General features: G+C 44.0%; 2 protein-coding genes across 2 annotated transcripts in view; one reads left to right on the forward strand and one right to left on the reverse strand.

The window, feature by feature from the left end:
- Nucleotides 1-5,359: 5,359 nt before the first annotated feature.
- Nucleotides 5,360-8,505, reverse strand: LOC306715303 (uncharacterized protein; the record flags this gene model as incomplete). The annotated part of the gene is made up of 4 exons (XM_079185620.1): nt 5,360-6,445; nt 7,128-7,439; nt 7,640-7,896; nt 8,358-8,505. The coding sequence occupies 4 exons, from the start codon at nt 8,503-8,505 to the stop codon at nt 5,360-5,362; spliced, it is 1,803 nt and encodes a 600-aa protein (XP_079041746.1).
- A 13,509-nt stretch (nt 8,506-22,014) lies between these two features.
- The window catches only part of xirp2a (xin actin binding repeat containing 2a), a 44,907-nt gene continuing 40,195 nt past the window's right edge, over nt 22,015-26,726 (forward strand). Inside the window, exon 1 of the mRNA XM_079185962.1 lies at nt 22,015-22,135. Coding sequence (XP_079042088.1) covers nt 22,106-22,135 — 30 coding nt within the window. The 5' untranslated portion in view covers nt 22,015-22,105. The remainder of the gene's footprint in view (nt 22,136-26,726) is intronic.

Genomic DNA, 26,726 nt, shown 5'->3' on the forward strand with positions numbered 1-26,726 from the left:
GAGATGGACTGGACCACGGGGAAGCCTCTGCACAAAACGCTTGTGATTTTCCTTTTGGTTGTTGTTACTATCTGACACACTTGAGTGTACTGTTCAGTTGTCTGTAGCTAGTGCTGCTGCTACTACTATAAATCCAGTGTCTTGAATTTAACAATCGCTGTATCACAAAACAAGTACTTTCTTTTGGGAGGGGGGGTTGCTCTTTTTTTTTGGTGACAAGGTTTCTTTTTTCTTTTTTTACGAGAAAGAATGTTTTATACTTTTCTTTGTGTTTTTATTGTGAGAATGCGTCCACTGCTTTCACTGTTGTAGATCTGGTCTACCAAGCTGAGCTGCAACGGACAAGTGCATCGCATTCAGTGCCACCGCTGATTGTTGGAATCTGTTTTGTTTCAACGGAAAACACGAGTCTCTGATCACAGAGAAGCTGAATGTATGCAAGGGATGAGACATTTCAAGAAATTGTTTGACATTTTGGGGAATATCCTGCTTTTAAATAATTTAAAAAACATTTTTTTTTAGCCTTTTTAAATTCACGAGACATTTTAAGTACGAATTAATTTCTTTTTTTACTTCTTAATTTAAGTTATTGGCTCTTTGTCATGATTTGTCTCGTGACACAGATTGTGAGGTGCGTTACCATTCGTAACTTCGCGCTTTACGCTAAATACGTGATGACATCACTTTTGGCTTGCGCGCTACTGCGACCCCTAAACCCAGCTTTCGCTTCGGCTCGTTAAATGTCTTTTCAAAATAAACTTCTGCGTTCACAGGAAATGCACAGTTGCCGCTAACCCTTGCTGTTAGCTAACGCACGGACACGAAAGCAGAGAAGCCTCTTTTCCCTAAAATGTCCAAAGTATTCCTTTAAATGTGACTCTCATATCTACCCGTCCATCCGTATCGCAGTGTCTCCTCCAACGCATTGCCCCCCCCCCGTCCTCTTAAATATAAAGAAAATCTTTCTAACTGCCCTCAAGCTACGCCACCACGATATATATATCCCATATACGGTATCACAAACATTTGTGCGACGTTCATGTTGTTTCAATTGAGGAGCGAGTGGTTTTAATGTAGTGGTTTGTACATAATCTAGCTATTTGGGCCCACAGTATGCATCACACTTACATTTGATGTAAGAGCACTTTTTATCCCCCCTGCTATGTAACACCTTGTGTGGTCATACATGTAAGTGTGTGTGAGATGTACGTCTACGTGCGAGGGAGAATGTAAGTGTCTATCTCTTTATGTTTGTGTGTAACTGGGGGTCTGCGGGTTGCTTATGTTCCACCGATTATAAATAACATTTATATTGTCGATATAAGTGCATTTTTCCAGTCTTCGGATTTAATTTATTTTCTGCACTGTAACACATGACGATGTATATCCCCCCCCATATCTGTAGATAGAAACCATGAAGCAATCAGTAGCCATCTCTCATTGCGCTTGTAGTGTTTTAGTGAACTGCATGCAAGAAGTGACTACTGTCCCGCTCATATGGTCATATCATTTCAAAAGCCAAAAGAATAAAGGACATATTTTTTGTAAGCGCCTGTCTTATTTTCTCCGTTTCCTCTCCCCCGGCGTTCGCTTTGTTCCGTTGATTTTAAAGGTTCTCCTGTGAGTGACGGCCGCTCGTTAGTCTGTGATCTGGATCATGTGGCTCAAGTACATGTTACACTTATGTATCAATTTGCGAAATGTGACTTTTTTTGTTGTTATTACCAAAGATGTGGCGACAAAATAGAAAAAGATTTTCCAAAATAAAAAAACCTTGTTTTGGGAAGAGTATTTTGCAAGCGGGATGCGTTCATTGTGAGGTGAGAGCTCATGTTGTTATATTACAAAATTAGAAATTGTATGTAAAGGGAAAAGTATGCCGAAACATGTCACAAACACTTTTTATTCATAAGCAGATAAATATGTATTTTTCTGACACACTATAACTAGTTCTTGGCAGAAACATGGACACCGAGCCCCTCAGGTTGAGCGTCAACGTTTATTCTTGACCTCGGAAATAGGACTGAATGTTTACAAAAATTAAATCTAAACTCAAGGTCTCCTTACTAGATTTCTTTCAGATGATAGAATGGAGCTTTCACCAACATCTCCTGTCCTTCATCATCCGACATGTATCTGCTCATCTAGTACCACATGACCAAAGCTACAAACGGAGCGGCTGATGAAGGCCACACGATGCGACTGAAAGCCCAGGAAGAAGAAAAAGTAAGTGGACCTTGAGTTGGATTTGTCAAACCGTAAACTGTCACGCTCAAGTGCAGTTTTCTGCATAACATAAAGTTTGGACTTTGATCAGAGGAAATATGTCGGACATTGCTCGAGGAACAAACTATTTGTCCTTTAAAGGTACATTTTAAACAATATATTCAGCATTACACATCTTCAGCGTTCGCTCAGAACACATCATAGTGGTGTTTAGTGTCAGCGCGCCAGACAGACACGCAGAGGGAGGAGGAGACGGGTGGTGTCGGGATAGACTGGGAGGGAGAAGGAGGTGAAAAGCCGAGACCACCCCCACCCTGCTTCTCTCCCCCTGTTGCCTGGCAACCAAACATTACAGCTCCCTGCCTGTGATTGATCAGTCTGTCTCTGAGCTTGCTTACCCACAATACATTGCCGGCTATAAAAACACAAGCTCCAACTGCCCCCCCCCCCCCCCCCCCCCCCCCCCCCCAACGCTTACCTTACCGGTTTGATTTTCTAAGGAGAGGGAGCGGTCAAGCGATGATCTTCACACTGAGCTCCAATGATGATGAACAGCACCGCACACTTGTTGTCGGAGGATCACTGCTGGATGTACATTTAGTCTCTATTGTGGCCCAGCACCTGCTGCAGTTGTGTGGTTAAGCAATGAGCCATGAAAGTATTTCTATACATGAATAGGCCAGCCAATGACAGCGTTGTTAACTCGGCAGTGCTCTCTAGAGGCGACAAGCTGCAACAAACTGGTGTTGGTGGTGTTGGTGGTAGTGGTGGTGGTGGTGGTGGGGGGGGGGTGTACATGAGAATGGGAGAACAGCAGTGGGACAGATAACCAGAGAGCCACAGATGTGACGTCAAAATGTCCTCGAAGCCGGATTTGCGTGCGAGGAGGAAAAGACACAATCTAAATAGTGTTGTGTTCGCTGACAGAGGACAGATGTGGCGAGACAAACCCCATGTCACAGATTGTCCTGAGGCAGTAATCAACAAATTCACTGACGTCAGAGGGGAAAAGAATGGTTTAACCCCTTCATGTTGGAGGATGTCAGTGGCAAGCAAGATGAGGTTGATTGTTAGGCAACAGATGCCATCTGCTGGTAGAGAGATAGAATACTCTGGGTGTGTGGATTCTGTCTTGTGGGTAAAACAACTAACCACCAACACAATGAATTAACCTTTAAAGTGAGATGGATGTTACAAAGTTGTTTTTTTTAATTCACACTCATGGCATTGTACAGTTGCTTTATTAAAAAGAACATGACATATTTTTGGCCCCCAGTATTGGCAGTATTGAGAGACAACGTTAGTTACTTTGACACAAGCCTTAACTTATCTGAAAACTTCTTCACGTGACTGTAAAATGATAAAGAAAACATGCACAGACAAGCAAAGTCCTCAGGCGGATTATATGAAGCGGAGCTGTCTACAGTAGAAGGTCATGATTTGGCATTGTATGTTGTTTATTCCAAGTGGCAGGGTGTCTTGTTGGCAGCATTTGTACATGTTCAGATTACAGTTTGATTTACATATGAGCAGGTTGAAACCGCAAACTTAGCTGAAGGCTAATCGCTCACAATGGCAACGCTAGCGTGTTGATGTTAACGGTCGCTAGCTATTTTAACTTGGCGTTCAACATTTGCTATTTAGCACTGAGCACAAAGCTTAGTGTTGGAGGTATAGAGCTCTGCATGGAAGTTAGCATCGCAACGGTCTCCTCGACAAGAAGCCAAGTGGATTTTTACATTGGGTTTTGGAATACTGTAGAAAATAAGATCTGTGGCAAGCATACGTTTATGTTACTCGCATGTTTTATTCTTCACAAATGAACACCAGTGTTATTTTATGACATTCAATTCTCTGAAGCTTTTGTTCACCACAGACCACACCAAAAACCCATTCTAGAAAACTTCGACAGGGGTACCGGAGAGTGCTAAAATGCTAACTCATGTCCGGGGTTCAGGACTTATTATTGCAGCACTCAATTTGGCCATAAAATAAAGTATTGGAAAAAGTGAAATATTGACCGTATGGCAAGTTAAACTTACAGATTTTTTGCTACTGTGTAAGCACAATATCGCATTATTCAGTGTCAAGTCATATCTCTGTCCACCTGATGATCGTCCAATATTCACGCTCCTTTTAGCTGATATTTTGGTCTCCAACAATTCCTGAGGGAAATACGGTCTCTTTAGCTGCTACATGCTCCACTCTGATAACCAGCTAGCTTGCTAACGTCAGTGTAGGCTCGCTAACTGTCTTCCGGTTGAAGCACGGGTAGTGTACAGCGGGTTATTCAGAGCTTTTATTCCGTGAAAACAGCTGCGGCTAAGCTGTGAGAGTGAACCAAAAATCAAAACACTGACCCGAAAGACGCTAAAATGCTCCGTGGAGAGATGGTTGTTAATGGGTTCTCACTAGTTACTCCTTTCACAAGTCATGTGATCCCATAATAAGATGAAAATATTTAAAGCTGCTTTAAGGCATGGCGAACGTTATTAAAATGTATTCTGTCTGGACCAAACGAGACGCCGCTAGGGAGGCTAAAATGTGCGCACAAAACGCAACAGAAAAAGATATTTACTATGAATTAGATCAGATTTAAGTGATGCTAGGAACTCATATAAATGCCAGTGTTTTGCCAGGGACATCATTTATCATTTTACAGTTTGTGTCGAAACATCTTAGGTAAACTGAACACATGCTATACAGACAGGCATTTAAGAACCATAGGCAGCAACGATGAGACACCAGCAAAGTGAAAAACAGTGAAAGAATACAAGCACCTCGAAATCTTGATTCGTCATAGATGCCAGTCACAACCAGGAAACATGCTGTAATGATCAAAGACTTCGGAAGAGGGCATAAATGATGCTCCATATAGTTACAAGCACCGTACAGAAACACTGTTTTATTGAGCTTCGTCAATGAACATTTTATATTTTATTCAACCGACAATCTTAGAAAGGAGACAAATTGAGTTCAAATTAGATGGACCTCTTTCAGCCTTCTGTTGCAAAGTCTGCATGACTCATTCCCTCTTTGGAAGTGCACTTATCAAGAATAAATCAAACTGATGGTTGAAGGGCGCAATTCTTGAATAAAGATTTTCCAAACATGAACCGATTCCCGCTCTAAATCAGGTGCGGCCTAAGCACGACGTGTCTGTGATTTGATCGCCTTGCTTTTGCAGTCCTGGTTGCTCCTTGATCGGCTCCATCACGTCCTCCCCTGTTTGCTCCGCGGACCCAGCCGGAGCCTCAGTCTGTGATTCATGGCGGTCCGGATTGTTCCGGAGGTCTATCGAGTGCGGCTTTTGGTCGCCGGCCGCACCAGCAGGGGCGGCGCGGCTCTCGCGGGTGTCTACCCGTGAGCAGGGTTGGGGGGCCTGGGACTCGGCGGGGTCGGTGAACTGGCAGGGAGCGCTCGGCCGCTCTGCTTGGAGGCGGAGTTTCGGGTTTATTTCAGACTCCAACGCGGCCTCTACTGTGGGGAGTGTGGGGGCCACGGTGACATTTTCACTATCTATCTGATAATGCTGCATGGAGGGAGTGTTGTGGAAGGGGATACCGAGGCTCATGTTGGAGTAACTCAGCACGGAGGGAAGTGGAACAGAGTAGGGCGGAGGACTCGTTCCGTGCAACGAGCAATCCCAATCTTCCTCCTCGTCGTCATCTTCCTCCTCCCCTTCATCGTCCTCCTCGTCCTCCTCGTCCTCTTCTTCCTCCTCTTCGTCCTCGGGGTCGGTCGTTCCCAAGCTGTGCGTGCTGCAGTCCGACAGCCCGCTGCAAACGCTGCTGCCGTCCTCGTCTTCCTCATAGGCCTCGTCGTCGTCCTCCTCTTCCTCCTCCTCCTCTTCCTCCTCTTCGTCTAGATGTGAATCCGCGTCGCCTGTGTTCGTGTTCTGGAGGTGCATGATGGGAATGTGCGGCGTGCCACTCATCAATGGGAACTGCAGGTTCGGCTGCTGCTGCTGCTGGACCAAGGAGGAGTCGCCATGGTAACCGTTGCCATTGGTTACAAGCTGCTGCTCCGGCTGCTGCTGCTGCTGATGATGATGATGATGCTGCTGCTGCTGCTGCTCCTCGCGGTTCTTTTCCAGCTCCAGCTTCATAATGGTGTGCAGGAAGTGGGTGCGCACCCGGACCGGGTTGAACTCCAGGCGTCCCGTGTCGTTGCTGCAGCCGTCTTTGGTGCAGCCGCAAGGGAAGGACATGCGGTCCACCTGAGGACACAAAAAAAAGATGCACCAGTGTAGAGCAGCAGTGACAGAAAAGGTGAATTCCGCTGCCAATCAGAACTGGTCATGCTTGTTGAGGTACTGCAGAGTCCACTGCGGATGGTGTATGTATATAATTACACACCTTAATGCAGTAGAACTTCAGTTAACTCCCATTTAATTGATTTCCATGGTTCCTGTTCAATTATGGGGTTACTTTATTCATAAGGCTTATCATTATTTGGTTATGCAAATCCACCCAAACCTTGAAAATATGCATATTCCCTAAAACAAGGCTGCTTCTCTCAGACTCTGCATGAGCATTATTTTTAAAACATTTTTAAAATACCAGGTTTCCCGAAGTGAAGTGTTGTGCATAGAAGACTTCAGAGGGAGGGCACTACAGCACAAGAACCTTGGGGAAATGTTAGATAGCACTAATTACTGTATTCTTAAAAAGCTTTCAAGATTAATTGGATTTTGAGTAGACCAGACTTTTTGTGTAAAGAAATACTGCTTTTGTTACCCAAAAAGAACACACGTTGTAAATAACTAAGGACTAATTAAACTATTAATAAATAAGGATATATATATATATATAGAGATACAGTATTTATACTGCTTTCAGTTTGACTTCTACTGCATAGTTAGACATGAACAACACTTTAGTATTATAGATGGGCCTCACCACAGTTCCATTTACCTGGCACTTAATGCCGGCCAGGCTGCAAGCACAGGTCTCCGGGTCGCATATCCCCCGGCAGCGGCACCCACACTCCTCCCGGGACATGCGGAGGGCACGCAGCTCGTGCTTCTCCTCCACGTCGAGGCGCCGGACCCCCGAGGCGCGCAGCAGGGACCGCCGCCTCCTGGTAGTCAGGGGCTGGAGGAAGAAGTAGTCGTCCACCTCCGTGTTGTCCACATCCAGGTCGTCTTCGGAGATGTCATCCAGCGTCAGGGTATCCGCCTCCACGGATGGCACGGTGCCATTCTTAGTCAGCTGGAGGACAGAAAAAAGTAAGTTTGGACCATATGTTTACGCCCACACATACATACATTTAGACCCTCAGGGTAATGAGATGTGAGAGACACGCTCCGCTGAAGATTGGCTACGAAACATTCAGAATGTATAGAATCAATGCCCTCACCTCCTGAAAAACACATATAATAAATGAGGCTTTACTGAGTCGTCCCACTGACTTTGAGCTTGATGGCGTTGAGTTTCTCCTCTTTGAGGTGATCCCTCAACATAATCCGATGGCTCCGTTTCTGCTCCACGGCGAACTCCCTGAGGGTGAAGCGCTTCACCCCGCTGTGACGCGGCGACATCCCCAAGGTGCTGCCGCCCTGCGTGGGCACGCTGGTGAAGCCCTGCCGGCGGTTGAAGTAGTAGACCGTCACGCTCTCGAAGTGCACGTTGCGGCCCCGCAGTCGCTTCGACTGCGGCTGGAGAGTAGCTGAGACAGACAGGTGGAAACATGCAAAACAAAAAATAAGAACGGGGTCTTTTGGTGTTAAATAGCTGAGCGTCGTCAGCGTAGAGCTTGAATTGAATGAACTGTGTGTCCTACAAAATGAAGTTCCTGTACAACTAAACTTAAAGGGACATATGTTTTTCCCCAGATAACAGGTGCAGCTTTAAACTGTTTGAAACACATGATTAACATTGCAAAAAGAAAACACTACAAAACTACTTTGTTAGGTTTAGGTTACAAAAGTACACGGTTATATTCAGAAAACAAAAGTACTTGGTTCGGAAGCAAATTCTCTGTCTATTTCTTTTTATTCTGCCCAATTTTGAACAATTTCTCCCTCTCAATGTCCCGGTTAAGAAGTGTTTCCGGTGCTTCTCACTGTACCAAAACATTTCTAACTAGCTGGAGCCGCTGACAGAAGCAGTGTGGTAATGTGATCTTACAGTCCAGCAGCCCAGAGGGGACGGGGTGGTTGAGACTATCGCTGCTGTTGCCGCTGTCGCTGCAGGAAACCTCGTCATCGGAGCCCTGCAGGGACAGGTAAGGGGGCGGGCCCTCCTCCAGCTTCCTCTTCAGGATCCCACTCATCATGTGGCCCCTCTCACTGGTCGCACCTGCACAGAGGACAAGGGTGAGGTTCATGGGTGACCACAGCCAGAGTAACGATAATACTAATAATAATAATAACGGCAAGAACAACCGCAATCATTTATAAATGAATAATAGGAGTCGGTGGAGAACAAAAACAGAGCTAAAAGAGTGTGATTCTTCAGGACAGAAACATGACTCTAAATGAATGATAATGTTGCTCTGTAACTCTTGTCAATGTTGCCTTCACAAATTGTTTCTTCTGCCCCTAAAATGGCCTAAAAAACTGTTTTTATAACAGGTAGATCGCATCCATGAAGTTGATTGTGTGAAACTCCGTAGCACATGGAAAACTGTGGAATTGACTCCACATTAGCACCTTATTCTGTCAGATACTCCGCTGTCAAATGTGTGACCACAAAAAGTGCACGTGTGACTAATTCAGAAAGAAAAACTTTAATGTGGTGACAAAGGATTTTCCAAAAACATAATTCTTAGAAATCAAACATGTTTTTTGACAGTGTCTCAAAGTACTCCTTTATCTTCAGCCCATTTCTTTTATTATGTATTGAACTCTCAAAGCATTGACGCCAAGCAATCGGCGGAAAGGAGGTGAAATTACCAGTGAAGTATTTAAATGTCATGTTTTTGGAATACTGCTTCCATGCGCAGAGTCAAACGTAACAAAGTTTTCAAAAGAACTACTCGGATGAGCTCAGTCAACAGCAACAAACCTGTACTGTGGGTGAATAGAGTATGTATGCTAGACTTTGCCAAACTTTGTGATTCTAAAAAGTAAAAAAAAAAAAAAAGACTCAAGTCAAATGAAGTGTCGCGCTCATTAAGGTTTTCATTAACTTGATATTTCGTATCGGTCGCTTTTGTGGAAAATTGAAAGAGAGGCGACACTTCTGATAAGAGGTGATTTGCACACCGGTTAAGCCCTCTGCAACTTTGTTGATATGTACATTTATAATTTGTAAAAAATAAACTGTTGAGCTGACTGGTAGAGGATTACATCATATGCAGCAGAGCTGAATGCTGGGCCAAGCTTTTCCTCTCTGACAGGCTTTGTCTCCTTCCTCTTACTGCAATACAAGTATGCCATCCTCATCCTCATCCTCATCCTCAAATATTTTTTTTTTTCCTTCTTTTTCATAATTAGTTCCCTTTCTTGTTACTCTCTATCCAAACAGTAGTCAGGACAAAATAGACTGAACACAATGTAACATCTCTCTGTGTGTTTGATGGCACAGAGGGTGTTGCAGTTTTTTTTTTCTTGGATCCAGGAGAGTTTCCTGTGCTGCCCATGCCTCTTTACACACACACGCAAACTACACACACACACACACACACACACGCACAAGCCTGCTCACGTGTCCTCGTGCACGCGCACACCTCCCACTCCCCATGCCCCCCATCCCGAACACCCGACAGGGGAATTCTCATTGACAAATGTAGATCGGCATCACCCGGTAACGTGACGAGGTCTCTGCGCTGCTGCATGCAACAAAAGCAAAAAAAAAGAAATTGTCTCTCTGTGAGTGTGTCTGACCGCCACTGACCTGTTTCCTCGGCGTGCCTTTTTTGGTTTCCAGGAAGTCCTCGACTCTCTCCTCCGCATCACACAGTGGCTTCACCAGCAGCAGCAGCCAAACATCCCCATGTGTCGTGATGATGCAGTGAGCGCTGCCATGATGCCTGCTTTCTCTCTCTCTCTCCCCCTCTCTCTCCCTCTCTCTCTCTCTCTCTCTCGCTTCCCAGCAGCCTCTGGCACTATTGTGCAACACTGAACACCTCTGCCTCTGTCACTACCTTATGCGTTCTCCCTATGCACCCTCATCCTATGCTCACACTGTCAAGCCTCTCACTGTCTGATTCTCTCCCCCCCCCCTCCCACACCACTACTTCCTCTCTCTCCCTCTCTCCCTCTCTCTCTCTCTCTCTCTCTCTCTCTCTCTCTCTCTCTCTCTCTCTCTCTCTCTCTCTCTCTCCTCACAAAGACTTGTTAGCTCGACGCTGCTGCCGGCTGGAGCGCTGGAGCTTGTCTGAGGTGAAGCAAGCCCTTCGAGATGGGAGGGAGGGAGGGAGGGAGAGGGGGGGGGGGGGGGGGGGGGGTAGCGGTGCCTGTGATGGGGTGGGGGTGGAAGAGTGTGGATTCTGCTGTGTGAAACACCTCTTTTCCACAGTATAATTATTGACAGCAATATATAAGCAATATTTCCCACAGTTACAACATAATCATCTGAGGGGGATATGGTTTTTTTCTTTTAGTTTCCGTAAAGCTAATTTGAAATTTAAATTGATCGCAGGGATGGAAAGATAAAAACCCAGTAGTTTTCTTGCCTAAACCTAAATCAGTAATCTAGTTGTCTCAACTTAAACCAATAGTTTTGTTGCCTAAACCTAAACCAGCTAGATGTGTTGCCTAAACCTAACAAGGTAGTTGTGTTGCCTTAACCTAAAACAATAGTTTTGTTGCCTAGGTGTCTGTCAGTACATCTATGATACATCATATATACTATGTATACTAAAACATTGACATTGAAATCAATGTAATGAATTCATTTACAATTTCCCACACGTGATTTAAATGATTTAAGATGTGCTTAACCTCACCAAACGCCATTTAATTCTACAAGAGTCAAAAGATGAGATGGCACTTTTTGTGCTACTCTGCTAACGCTAGCTTTATTTTCATTCTTAACGAATTACCAACATGTCACTTCATCAAAATGGATATTTTTTACGAGGATTGTATGGTTGTGAAGCTGGTGGGTGGTGTGTGACATTTCATACACAGCACACAGGGGGACAAACCGGTCAGACATGCATGCAGATAGAAGTCAATTAAAAAAACACAATTTACCACCCAAATGCTAACTGTTTGAATGCTAAGCTTTTTTGGGGGGGGCAGCATGAGAGGTGTAATTGACTAAAATGCGAAAAAGCTGATTTTGTTGCCCATGCGTGATGACTCACTGCCTCTGTTCGTACATGCACAGCTCAAAGACGCACACGTACAACTGCAAAGTGTCTGTGTACACTGTGTTCAACAGAGATTTAGTCAACACAAGCGCTGTGTGTTCTTTAACAGCAGCACTCGCCGGATAAACTAAAAGCCATTAACCCATCGATCAGTCAATTAACTCGATTTACAAACGGATGACGTTCCGGTCAGCTTCAGCTCTACTAAAAAATGTTTCTTCCGGATTAAATTAGTTTTTGACGCATCGCAAATAAGTCCAATCAAAGTCTGTAGGAGTAAGGAGGAGGTTGGGGTGCATAGATGTCCCAGTGTCAGACATTTTGAGTCCTTTATGGACACTTTTCCGTAAGTCCGCATTCCTGCTGGCATTCCTCAAGGAATTACCCACAATTCAAAGCAATGTGGCGTTAAACACGGGGTTACCAGTGGAAGCCGGAGACATAAAAAAAAAAAGCACATGGTTGTTCAGCAATGCAAATAAACCCAGATCTAAATCAGTCACTAAAAAACTGGAACACTTGTTATTTTATACATAGAGCTTTGGGAGATTACTATGAATATGAATTATTTTCAAAATGATGCGGTCCACCGCCCCACCCTCACCCACGAGCCCCTAAACATTGTTGCTATAGCAATAGCTAGACCCTGAATGTTCCATCTACCCATTATAGTCGAGCTTGGCTGAAAAATATTAGAAATAAAGCTACCGAGAGCCTTAGCCTTGAGTTTGTGTGCAGTCTACTGTACACACACACACAGAGAGAGAGAAAGAGAAAGAGAGTGTGTGAGTGTGTGTTAAAGTGAATCATCTGTCAGGAAGACATTTTCTTTTTTTCCTTTTCGATCGCAGCACAGAGGAAGTGGGGAAACATGGACTGAGTTCTTCAATTAGTTTTCCGGCTTTGTGACCTACTAAAATCACACCGCACTGCTCGCGTAATGGGTGCATTTATGATGAGTTAACACAAATAAACCATAACAATAAACCTAGTTGTTATGGCCTATTGTGCTAATCAAAGAAGAGTCCACAATATGGGGGTCTGAAACGCACCTCTGTCTGTCTGTCTGTCTGTCTGTCTGTCTGTCTGTCTGTCTGCAGGGAGGAGCTTCATTTACTAGTGAAATGGTAATTAAAAAGTACCGAAGCTGTCAGGGTGAAAGCCACTCGAGTGACCATGAGGGCAAAATAAACATCAGAAGTTAGCATTGTTGAAAACTGACGAAAACTGAATAATTGTGGTTTGTCGTTATTGTCAATAACTAATAGCTGACCTTCACTTGCTGTTCGGGAGGGGCTTTTTTTTTGGGGGGGGGGGGGGGGGTGCTTTGCTCTGAATTGCCTTGTTTTCTCCTGGCAAGGATGGAGTGGCAATGTGCTGGAGAGACAGACTGATCCTCCCAATCAGCTTCCATGGCAACGGGCCACGAGAGGGAGGGAGAGTGTGTGCGTGGGGGGGGGGGTGAGGAGGAGGAGGCAGCTAGAGGGGTTGTGGGGGGGGGGGGGCTGGGATGTGGCAGCTTCTAACGCTGAAGCATGAGGGGAAAAGCTGGAAGAGGTCTGCTTTTTCACAGTGCGAGAGAGAACACGGCGCACGTTGGAAATTTGAACAATGGGGCTGAAAGTTAGTCATGAAAACCACCGTCTAGCAGGCCCGCGTGGTTATGGTTCGACCGCGCCATTATATTTATTATAGGATACATCAAATGTCCTCATTATTTCGAGATGAAAGAACATGTGTAAATAGCCCCGCTAATGGCTATTCTCTCCTATTAGCACCCTTTCAAAGTGGGTGCTGGTGCAGCTCTTAAGGTTATTAGAGGACACTGCAACCGTCTGTACACTGTGGATTGTTAAGACTCCACATCTCCACACACAGTATCCTGTCATAAATAATTGACTAAACATACTGTTGTGTCGGTGCTTTATGTGTGCAGGATAAAAGACCTAAACAGACGGACTAATCGCCGTATCTGTCTCGTATTGCTCCCTTAAATTAAAGGGACCTGCAGTGTGTCATTTGTAGCTAGTAAATGAGTTGACAGTGTTTACAGACTGTTTAACTTTACAGAGTTTACAGACTGACATCTGCTGCGTGACAACTTTCTTACAATGTCACATGATGTTTTCCTGCACACCTGCACAGATCCTTAAAAAGCCAAAGTACCATGTGCTTAGTATTGATTATTAATGTCAGCAGCATGTCCGCGATGTATCTGGTCCTAACTGCTTTATAAATGAATTGTTAAGTATGTTCATTTTAAAGTCAACGAATATCTAAAGCTGTGTTAATAAACGTAGTGGTTAGAAGACGTATCAAAAAAGAAGTGCTTTTATAAGTTCTTTTAAACTACACAATTTCACATCAGTTTGGACTTTTATTATTGTTACTGTGTGTCCCAGTTTATTTCCTGTTGCAGTGCAGGGAATATATCTCTTTTTTAGCTGAAAGGAAGTAAACATGGACCCAAGCTGTTGCCTAGCAATGCAGTTCTGTTGAAATGGTCTGACGACAGAACTTGTTATAGTTCAATAATTATTTTATTATTTACGCGTATCGCAGCCTTCATAAGCAAGCGATTGAGTAACACAGAAACATTCGGGGGGGGGGGAAGAGGAGACAGCTGTGTTGGATCTCATGAATATTGCAAAGTGCATCACAGGAAGAAGTTTAATAGTTTAATATCATACGAGTTATGACATTATGGGTTCAGGTTAGCGTTATTGTACGAAAAAAAAAAAGGTTACATGTACCTTAAAGGTGCAACATGCGGGATTCAGCTGTAAAGAGACAGTGGAGTAAAGTCACTCTCAAGTGACCCAAATCTAACGCATCCACGAACGTTGCATGACCGACGAGGGGCATGCTGGATGCTGAATGCTAAATGTTATCTTGTTTGTACACGTTGGTGATGTTTTGATCTGCCCTTAATTAATTCTCAAGGAAGTGGCAGGTTAATTAAATCGAATGATATTGCGTGTTGAGTTGTGTCCTCTTTTCTTGGTAATTCAAGTAAGGCTATACTGCGGAAGGCAGTTTTATAATTCATAATTAGTTTTACACACATGCCACAAAGTGTCTATAGAAAATGAATATACATGGATCGTATGAGGGCCCTGTGGTGTGGCATGTATGTATGTTAATACGCTTGATTTTGTAGCCTAAATGTGTTCTTTAAGTGAATAGCTCTATTGTATAACATCACCATACAAGTTCACTGTGGTGTCTGAATATATATATATATACTGCTGGAATACCACGCGTATTGTTTTGCAAGAGAACTGGGATGAAGTGATTCTGGGAACAATTAATGTAATTCACCATGGTGTCAACAACCAGCGGGGCTCTTGGTCAGTGACACCATCCTTTCACTGTAAGTTTTCGCCTCAGCTTGAGTCATGAGCCCATCGTTAATTCCCAGCCCCTGTCCAGTTCTGCAGCCTGGTGGGGTGTAATTGTTTCCCCAGGGACCCAGATAAATGGCTCAGCCGTCTGGCTGCTCCGTGACCCACAGACCCGTGTGTGTGTGTGTGTGTGTGTGTAAGAGAGAGAGAGGGAGACAAAGGGATGGGTCGAGGGAGTTTCTTTACCTCAGGGGAACAAATACATGGTGTGAATGACATCATTTCTGCTGCAGGTATTTCCATTTTGACCAAAAACAGCCATTTGTTTACAGCTGGCATGACATACTTAAAATGATAGATACAGGACTCAACATAAAAAATAGAGATTTCTCTGATGCCTAACACGCCGCGCAGTCCTCACAAGCATGATGGCAGCGAGAGGTACAAGTTGCTGCCAACGCGTCTCTTCTTGGGAGTCATAAATGTCGCTTTATTTGAAACGGAAATCTGCGAAAATCCATTTCGTCTTCCAAGTACATAAAGCAGATTACTTGCTTGGCGAGTATATTTTCTCACCTGTATCCCTCGCTGAGACTTTGTGCCATGCATGTTTCCACTCATGTTATTCCATTCTGCTGTAATTAACGCATGAAGGATGCATTGTCCTCCAGTTGGCATCACTTGGGGAACATTTTGGATGTAAAAACCAGACAAAGCTTTATGAAGGAGGATGTTTGTAAGCATAAATGCAACATTTATTAGCTTGGAGGTTTTGGTGTAGTTTCATTCTAGGATTTCGACACGCAGTAGAAAAGCACAGGCGTAAATATTACGTTCAATGATGGCTAAATATGATTTAGCTGCTTCAGTTTCAGGTCTTGGTACATTCTGGCTAACTATCCTACTGTCATGGATTATTGGGACACTTGAAAAGAACAGAGCCAAACGGCTGAAAGATAAATAAACAGAACCGTGGTCCCTGGTTTGAATAAAAGTGTCCGACTCTAAAGCCCTCATAGCTCCTGATTTCATTTTTAATGGTTTGTTGCAACACTAATGAGCTCCAGTGCTGCTGTCCGTCAGACAGAAACCTGCTGTTTTATTCACAAACCAGCTTTAATGGAACATCCTGAGAGAATGACATCACCCTTACTTTTATAATTACACGGTGTGTTTCCAGGTAGTGAACACCAGATGGCAGACTTGGCATTGACAGCAGACTACAGGTATTCGATGGCGGAATAGAAGCAGAGGGCCTTACAAATCGCTGTGTGAACACTGTCATTTCAACATGAATGCCCTAACAGCCACATATAATAGTATTTTTTCTTTATTTTGGATATTGACAAAATATTACTTTTACTGTGCACAATTTATGTGGAAATAGGGCAGTAAAACCTTTAATGGAAGAAGAATTTACTTACTTGAGACCAACAAGAGCCAATGCAGAGACCCCCAAAGGTGCCAAAACTTTTCTTGGGAAACCAAGAAAATCCAAAAAAGCCTATTTATACTGGACTTTGTTGCCAGATTGAATGGGTTATTTTCTCCACTAAACCACGGTAAATTAGATTTTTCAAGAGTGTCAACCCAGTGTCAAAGACCCATGCAACCATTTAATTTCTCAACAGAGCATCTAGCTTGCCAACACACCGCAGCTCCATCTTTGACCATGTTTCATTGCCCCCCTTTAAACCAGAGGGTATACTGCTGCCGCCAGCTGTGATGAATGTGAAGAAGTCATTTTTTCCGCCTCAGGCGAGGGAGGAGGTGCTGCGAACCGGTCAGGGGAGCAGATGGCATCCCCGTCTGTCTGCTCTGTTTAAAGAACACCGCAGGCGAAGCCCCAAGTCAAACAAGCCAACTACCCGACCCGGGATGATCTCACAGCTTCCACTCTCGCCTTCCATCCCGAAGGCATGAAGATTTAATCCTTCTCTGGGTTCCGAATCGCTGCACAGTGCACTGTAACACACTCTCAGGGCTTTTCCTGGAATTAACTGATTTGTTGTTTTGATCTTTCTCACAGTAGAGAGAAGTCCCACAAAATTGAGCATTAAGTGGTTGCTACTTAGTAAAAGATTAACTCACACATTGACAATTAAGGGATTAGCTCCAGCTGCATTCCAAAAATGAAACCTATTTGCATGTCTTTACCACGGCTGCACCTTAAAAGACACCTGTGCGTGCAATGTAGACCAGACTGACTCTCCTCCGTCTCAGATGACCTGTTGTGTTCTAATGAAGGCGAGGTATAGGAAGTACAACGCCAGTGACTGGAGTCGTGTGGCTGTCATCTGATCTCCACTGACTGCTGGGTCTCCCAGTGTGTCTAGAAAGTGAGTCATCATGTGTATAGTGGGAAGCACATAATAGTAAATTCCCATGGGAGGTAAGCTAATTCTCTCCAGAGGTGTACACAAAGTGATTTAGTCCCGAAATGCGGTAACGTTTAGCTTCCAGAGCATGTGGACAATATTCTGTAGTTGTAGAAACATGATTAATTTGCATATGCTGGTATTTGATTGTTTTTCAGATATGGTTTATTAGCCTGTGAACCCCCATTACTGATAGCAACGAGGCTTGATTTAGCACAATCAAGACCTGTTGCCATTAGAAAGGGGGCTCCACAGGGGTCTGTTCTTGGTCCACTCAAATTTACATTAGGGCTGCAACTAATGTTTATCTTCATAATCAATTAACCTGCCAATTATTTTCTCGATTAATCAGTCAGTTAATTGATTGGTATACAAAACTTCAGTCGAAATGTATTTTGCAATTTCCTAAAGCCCAATTTAACATATTTAATTTGCTTATTTTTCCAACCAAAACTGACTATGAACACAAAAATGACTATCAAGCAGATATCACATTAGTACCAGTAAAGTTAGTTACATATAAAAGTACAGTACACTGCGCAGATTACTTGCAATACAAACCAGAAGTCTGCTGCACAGCTTTGTTACTGCCTCCATCCCAAAACATAGGACATGAACCGTGGTCCTCTTGAAAATCATAAACGCTAAACACTGCTTAAAAAACTGCTCTTAGTGATATATTTGGCTTATAGTCTGATTCCTCTAGATAACTGGGATCAGAGTTCAACAACCAATGACATCATTCTGGAACTGTAAACCTTTTGCTTCAGTTGGACTCACGAGTCTATCCTTAATCCCTCAAGCTTTGGTTGGACTCCCCTCGCTGCATACAAATCAAACAGGGAGGGTAGAGACATCAACTCAACCATCTACACACTTCTCTGAGAGCTGCTGAAAGGCATTCTGGTAAATGAAGGAAATGAATGTGTGAGGTTGAAGTAGAGGAGGTGGGCTGAGGATAAATGATTACGCCAATAAAGCAAATTGCAGCTCCTCATAATAAACCTTGTAAGAGTGTCTGTGGGGAGATATTTCATTTAAGATGAGATAATAACGAGACACTTTACTGATCCCTGCTGAAACGTAAGGTCACTGAAGCATCAGGGTAAACAGGGTAAAGACAAGACAAATAGAGTATAAGAACCCAACAAAGAAAATCATTAACCATTCAAATACTCAACAAGTATTTTATAGTCTCTTTGTTAACAATTACGGAGTTCAGTCAAAGTGGGACTGCTGAACAAGTAGCAATAGCTCCTTTTCACCTCAGGGTTAATACAGGTGTTAATAACAATAATGATGGCCCTGTTCCATTTAGGTGTGCCAGGGCCTGCTGTGTGCATGCCGTGGCACACTGGGATGGCTGCGATGCACTAAATAGAATGGGACCTCCCTTAATTAATTCCACCTGTGTTTGCCCTGCTGTGACGTGTCAAGATGGCTGCTGTGAAAAGGACCTGCAGCAGCACACAGGGTATGTTTCCTTCCTGTTTTACTCCTGCGGTACAACCACAGAGATATGTATCCGTGATGAGCTCATACTGTACGGTAGCACCGGTACAGGAGAGTCAAAAAGTCAGCAGCATTGCTCAGTGCACAACAACTTAGCTACAGTTAGCTAAATTCACATTTAGCTATGGCTAACGTGTTAGCAGTTGCCGATTCACACACCCAGCAGACATGGAGTCCTGTGTCTGGTCACCTGAAAAATGTAAGTCTAATACTTAGTCTGGGGTTGTAGCTTTCTAAATGCTCCGCTTTGTTTACTAGCTAGTTGCTAGCAGGTTTTATGAGCCATAAAATAAAATAAAAATGAGCTAAAAGATGCTAAAAACTCTCCGTAGTGCTGAGAGGACTTGAACCAGTGTAAATAAAGACATTGTTTAGTGTAGTTTTTATGAAAGTTATGGTTTATAGCTCAAAATGGGCAACTTCTTGAAGAGAATAATAATGTAATTATACGACTTCCAAAGGACTACATGTCATATTTGGCTGTAAAGTAGTGTTGGAATCTGAGAGTATGAATAATGTGTGGTGGGCTGCTACGGATTTTCCTGGCACTTCTATCTACATCAGGACGGTGAAATGGTGATATGTGATTTTTATTTTTTATTATATTTTCCAGACTTTTTCTTGGGAACCACAAGGACCTTTTGGCTCAGTAAGTAGATACCATGTTTAACTGTGTTAAGTGGAGTTATTTAGTCACAGCAGCTTGTAATGGCTCACTGGGACATTTGACATCTGTGTGCACTTCTTTCTGACAGTGGAGACAAAATAAAATAAGAACGGTTACTTCCATCTTCTTATCTTATCGAAGGGATCATATTTCAGTCTGTCCTCTAAATAAACTAGTCTGGAGTCCTTGGCCAGGAATTCAACATTGGAGCCAACACGGAACCTGCAATATGTTTTATTTAATGGGAGCAGACAGTGTTTTTACCCTGGTGGACCTTCACCAGATAGTCACACTGAAGCCCCACTAGGGCAGAAATATTGTCTTGCTGGGTGAAAGAAAATCTGTGTGTCAGAGGGCATTATGTTTGCTCTCACGTTGAATTCCACTCAGCCCCGCACTTAAAAAAAACAACACCACAGCATGTCTGCTTTAACTATGCGACGAATCAAGATACTACTCCAAAGTGTCCTAAAATCATGAATTCTAAATGCAATAATCAGACATATTGTTGTTTGTCCTTGTGTATACGAGTAAGTGTAAACTGAGTGGCCTCGATGGACACTGGATCCAGCTGAAAGTGACACGCATACCTTTGGTCCTCTCTGAATAATGTATCTGCCTCTGGTATAATTGGAGCGATACTGTGTCCTCCAATGTACTATCGGATGCATATATCGTGACCGTTCATTCATTAACATTGGATTATCTGGATTGCCTCTCAACTCCTTTCTCTCTCTCTCTCCCTCTGTATTGATGTTTCTATTGTGACTCTGACTTAGCTCTGCTCGTCTTTGTCTCCACCCGATCCTGTAACTAAGCTGTCAATCTCTCACGGCTTCCGCCGGCAGCCCCTCTTACTCCCATCATTTGACCCCTGCCCTCTCTTCTTTTCCCTTCGGCTCACGTGAATACAACAGGGTTGGGGAACATCTTTACCGCGGCTAACAAAAGCTCCAGTTTCTCCAATGTAGTGAGAATTGCACTTTAAACATGACAGGATGAGAGGAGGTGGAATGTGAGTCACAGAGGAAGCCGAGTTAACCTGTTAATTACCTTTTTCTTGCCAGGCGAGAGTGCAGGAAAACACTCCCTAGGAAGCGTTGGTGTAGCCAGTGAAAAATTAATATATCCTCCATCATGGGTGCAGGGCAGGCCAGCGGGGTTGGTTGTTATGGGCCTTCCTTGATTTGTTCAGGAATAATGAGATTTCCTATCCCCGCCCTAGACCGGGTGTTACCGGTAGGATGGGTGAGGCAAAGAGCTGTTAATCTGTTTCCTGAAAGCCTGCAGATGTTCATTTACGACCAGTTGGTCAAACGGTAAAGCAGATTTCATTATTGTCTGCTTTTAATCCTTTTGTTTCGTCGATGCTGGCTTTGCTTGCTCACTTTTTGGGGGTCCCACAGTCCAAGTGTATAAAAGATAATTGCAAAATTCAACCATTTATTTTCCTTGGGATCATTCTGTCTTTTCTTTTCACCTTATTAAAAGCCAATATGTAGAAAGGACTTAAAGTGGTAATCCTCCCCTTCGCCACAAACGGGGCTTACACATTCAATGAATGTGACCAAATGCAGAAATTACCATAAAGCACCGTTATTACACCAAATGAGAAATATTTCATTTTTGACATGCAGTGTCGGGCCAAAGTACTTCAAACACTCTAATCTCTGACTCGTCACATATTACTCATTTAAAAGTAATTGCATTGCTGAACCAATTAGCAGTAACACTTAATTAGTTCCATTACTCACTCTGTCAAAAGATGCCCTTTAAACAACTCCACAACACGTCACTTCTTCTGTATTCAACACAGAAAAATGAGCTAACAGTTGGTTAAGGTAGACTTTATTTCAACCACTTTATATCCTGGTTGGTGGTTTAACGTATAATAATGCATCGTATTTCTTTCGTGAACATGTTTCGTGTGCGTCAAATCGTACTCTGTAACGTTACCAATAATTACAGTGAAAAGTACAATGTTTTTCAGTTTTATGGAGTATGAAATGGGAATGTAAAATACAAGCATGCCTTAGAGCTTATATAGAGGACAAAGTATGAAGCTTAACCTTACAGTATCGGTAAAACTTCTCCCTCTTTTCTCTGGCAGACACCTCCTCTCCTTTGCCGTCACTCCTGTTGGCCTGCTCTTACAGCTCGTATCTTTGCTTTTTCCGAGCCCACATGTGAGTTTACCCAGGCTGCTGTGGATGCATGAGTAATTACAGGGCAGGGAAGAGAAGAGAGAAACTTTCCCTGTGAACTTTTTTTTTTTTTCTTTTTCTTTTCTCCTCCTCTTTTCCTCCAGCCACTCGGCGTGCCTGCACAACCCAGAGAGCCTCCAGAGGAGCAGCTCCTGCATCTCCATCTCCATTCCTCACCCTCTCATAACTCCCTCTGTCTCTCCCTCGCTTCCTCGCCCCCCCTTCCGAATCACCTCGCACAATAGACTTCCTCTCCGAGCACCAGCCTGAAGGGGAAAAGGCTGGAGGTGGGGTGGGGTGGGGGAGATATACGGTTTCCCTTCAACAATGGAAATTCAATCAGGAAATGGAGAGGAGGTGGCGAGAGCAGTGTCGGCGACCTCGGGCTTGGTTTCCCGTCGTCCCTCCGGGCCGCAGGTAGAGACACCAGACGAAACGGTGCTCAGAGAGGACCTGCAGGCTGCTAAGAGGATTGAGAGGTTTGACATCCCACTGGATAACCTGAAGAGGATGTTTGAGAAGCCTGCTGCGGCCAACACGGTAAGTAAACTGTCACTGCGCATTTTATTTTTTTATAAAATATGTTTTTTTCATGCCTCAGTTCTAGTTTCTGAGTGGTGAAACTGTACACGACATAGATTTCACTGTTGTGAGCTGTGCTTTTCTTCTTTATGTAGTGAATGTCCAGGACCATATTGGTTGACCCTACTGTTGATACAATTGGAAAGACAAAACAGGACGTTGCTTATCTTTACATTTGCTTCGATATGATTCACTCGCTGGTAATTTGTTTGTTTTTTTCCGTCATTTTGTTGATTCTGCTGAAAAAAACCGCTTCCAGCATGCGTCTCTTTGCCAGAGAGGAGGGCGGCCTTCTCTCTCCCGCTTTGTTTTTCCATCTCAGCTGGCTTCTCTGAGAGGAAAATCTAAGTCTGTTGGAAGTGAAGCGGGTCATTATGAGAGAACCTCCCATTTACCAAAATGTCTAACGAGAGAACGAAAAAGAGCCCAGCTGACCTACTTTGTGCTCCTAATGTGGTTGGACATCAAATGTAACCACCACGAGCTCAATGCTGGAGCATAGAAACCTCTCGCTCCGTAGTATCCAAAATCTGCAACAGCCAATGCATTATGGGGATTGTGGTTGTGTGTGCGCCAATGCCCACTGGTGGCACATATATACACCGGCTGCATCTGTGCAGTGCCTCTGGACTGCTGATATTCGACACCCTGTTATTTAAGACCTATTTTTGGGGGGCTTTATGGTGAAGCAGGTTTTTAAAAATAGCCCTGTAATTGGCATGTCGGCTGCTGCTGGAAGCAGCGCGAAGCTTCTCCGTCAGGCCAGAGACTACAGAGACCACATCTGGCTCCTGAGGAACACTTTACAGATTACTGCGCTTAATGGTCCACATCACTAAAGATGGCATCTTTCAAGGTTTCCTTTTGGGCTGCAGTCCAGCCGTGAAGGCAAACCTTATTTCTGCCATCAGTGTGTTTGGTCTGCTGCGGTATGAGCCATAACAGTCCCGAGAGATAAGACCTCCACTTTGGTTTTATTATGGCTGTTTCGCATTCCAGTATCTCGTTGACCATTAGGTACAAAACTCTCCTGTCTTCTGTTCACCATTAGGAGAATTTTATCAGCCTTTTGACAAACAAAATGTCACTAAGCTTCAGTGTTATCAGTCTCTCTTTGTTTAAAGGAGCAATATGTGACGTTCAGAACATTAATAGAGCAGCAAACGGCTATTATCTGTGTAAAGATATAGTGGAGTAATGTGGACCTGAGCCGAGAATAAAGTGTGTGTGTGTGTGTGTGTGTGTGTTATCAGAGCTTCTCCTTGCGGTGTTGACATAGCTGGGCTGGCTGCGCATGCTTTTAGTGGATGTTGGTGCATGTGAGCGTGCCCCACTGGTTCGCTCACACCGCTCTCATACGGGCGGTTACAGCCGACAACGCCGTCTCAACCAACGGCATCGCCGCAGAAGCGAATGTCACGTTGAAATAACGTTGACATTTGGCTTCACACGGGACATGAATAGCGGTCTACTGGGTGAAAGTCTTGTTTGTCGACCCGTCAGTACATCCACCGCCGACCAGGCTGCAGCTCTACAGAGTGTTTTAGCATCTTTTAGCTCATTGTTTTAGCTCTAAAAACACTGTGCGCTACCAGCACGGCACCAAACATCAGCCAGGCACGGTTAGTACTAACTGAACAAAGTGAGCCAGATATCTTTTAAAACACCTTGAGTTAAATCAGTGTTATGTTTACACCTTGTTTCTGCTGCCCCCATGTGGCCAACAAGTCACCCTTTTATACCCAGCATGAATTCTCTTAATATCATATCTGTTTACACATAACAGCTGGTCAACTTGACAGTCTTTTCCAGCCGACTCACATCTTCCAGCTTGACTCCTCTGCTTTTACCCAGGGAAGAGAACATCATATATTTATATTCTTTTTTTTTTTTAATACATATCAAGCTGTCCAGCTGGTCCAAATGCCAGCCTGTCACATGCTGGCATTGGAACACATGTAGTATCTTGGCATTGTATCATGAGTGCTTGTATGTTCCTGTGGTTTGTGTTAATGGAGCGCTCGGGCAGCACTCCCAGATGAGGACCAGAGCTCTGCAGCCGGCTGGTTATAAAACACGACCTTGTCTCTAACTCGTCTGTAAGGCTGAGCTTAATATTTGATGATGCACTGTATTTTTCTCCCCGTGCCCCATTTCGGTTATTTAAACGGCACAATGTCATTGGACAGCACAGCCATAACAATGACTGATGGATTCCCAGGTGGCCGCTCAGCTGTGGCCACAAAAAAAAAAAGAAGAATCCTCAGCGGGGCAGAGAGGACACTCCGAGCGCAGGTGTGTCGTGATGCAACGGGTTATCTCCAGTGCAAAGAGCGTGGCCTTTTTTTTTCTTCTTCTTCTTCTCCGCTTGCGTGTCGCGGGGCCCGATCCTCGAGGGACGCTGGCTTGTGTTTACAACATCTGTCTGACCTTCTGGTCATGACCGTGCACACACAGTGATGCACATGCATGAGGCAGATGAGGTGCTACAGTGTCCCATCATATCATGCCGGGGGGGGGGGGGGGATTCTCAGAAACGCACACGTGCACAAAAATAGGCCACACTTCAAGAATGTTGCACTTTAGAAAGCTTTCTATTATCCCGACTAGCTCATTAAAATGTCACGGCGTGCATTATTAGTTATGCAACCTAAATGTTGCTGATACTCATGACCTGACACTCATGTTTGTGATGGCCGCTGTTGGCCAGTGGGTGGCAGTGTAGCACCTGTGAGACTGAAAACGGCCTCTTTTAAACCAAAGCCTTTGAGGAGGAGGATCAACGTCGTGCTCTTCATCAGGTGTTTATCAGAGTGAGACAATGACTAATCACCTGCTGTTAATTGGAGTTCACTTCTGTTGCCTGAAGGTGCCTCAAACCGGCTCTTCTCTTGTGTCTGAGGCAGTCAGATTATCAAGGTTTGCATAATTGGCGGAATATCTAATTCTGACGTGTTTGGTAATTTAAAAGGATTTCATACTCTGCGGTAAAGCCAGTCACACCTTGCTAACAGGATAACATGGTTAAGTAGGGAGAGGGGAACTTATTTGGGTGGAGCAAATGTGTTGAGGCGTCTGCATAAATTCAGACACAGTGGCACTAGAGGTCTGGAATGTTGCCTTGGTTTATTTTCACAACTTGTATCGTCACTGTTACTAACTCACTCTCGTGTTTTTCCATGTATCTGGCTCAGTGGACTGAAGAGAAACCGTCTTTGTAACCCTATTTTCTCTGGAGAGCTTTTCATAAAATGCTCTCGCCAATCCTTTTGTCAGGCGGTATTCGAGGTTAAAAGACATCAAATGAAGCAATGGATTAAGCTTTTTATGTCGTTGGTTTTTATAGCTTTTTTTTAAATTCACCTTCCAGCTTTTTGAGCAAAGGGTGTGAATTTTGTCACGTTGCCATGTTAAAAAAAATCCTACTTAAATGTGTGATATGTTGAAAGATGAGAATGACCTTGCGGTTAATTGTGAACCATTTCCCCCAAAAGACAAACAAACAAATCAGTCAATATGCACCACCGTCCCTAAACGCACTTCATTAACCGTTAAATAAACTAAAAGCCGTAATGTGTCTGCGAGAAATTGATCCAGACTTGATGAGGACACTGGCGTCCTCATCAAGTCTATTGAGCTCGTAAAAATTCCATTAACTTTTACCAGGCATCGCGTTTCGTCTCACTTTCCCAGATTCAAATCTTTTAATGGAGCTGGCAGCGGAGCCGCGCGGGTGACGCATTGCTAGGCTGTTGTGTGATGATGACTTGCTCCGAGAACAGTCGTTACGCGGTCTGCCGGACGCGGCTCTGAAGCTCCCCGCTTCATTTGGCTCGCTCCGGTAACTACCCGGTGTTTGCTTTTGTTTATGGATTTTACAAATTAAAACGTACGCACAAGTCTGCTTTGTAGTGCTGTCAATACACGGCCCTTTATTTCCACCAGAGGTATAGTGGAAGCATGTGCATATTCACTCCTCCGTATGCTAATCCATTCACATAGCCGGGTAATGAATGCATATCTGCGGGCCTTTTTCCGTACAGATTGTTGCGAGACTGGGATTATCTTTTTTTCTAGCGTACTTTGACACCCACAGCCCCGCAAGAGCATATGTGCTCAACAATTAGCCAAAAACCTCAAGGCGTGCTTTTTCAACCATTTATCACGGCGGCTATGTCAATGCGAAGGCCGCGCCATCGCCGCCATGGCGAAAAAGAAAAGAAGAGGAAGCACTCTTCAGAAAAACGTTCCCAATGCAAATGTGTTTGGCTGTGTATCATAAACGCAATCAACCTTATGTCTGCATGCTGTTTTTCTCCGATGAGGTTCCAGTTTAACAAGGCCTTTCCTCTTTGCAAATATTTTAGAAAGTGCTTCCCTGGGAGCGCTTTGTTCATCGTCAGCTAACAACCTGCCACATTAAATAGTCAGTTTCTCTGCATTATTGATACAATAGAAACTGGCCCTAGTTGTCTCATCAACTGTTACAGGTGCCGCACAAACACTGCCAACGTCTGTTAGCGTGTTAGCATCGATGTTAGCATTGATA

Source organism: Pholis gunnellus (genome assembly GCF_910591455.1).
Source record: "Pholis gunnellus genome assembly, chromosome: 24".
Lineage (NCBI taxonomy): Eukaryota > Metazoa > Chordata > Actinopteri > Perciformes > Pholidae > Pholis > Pholis gunnellus.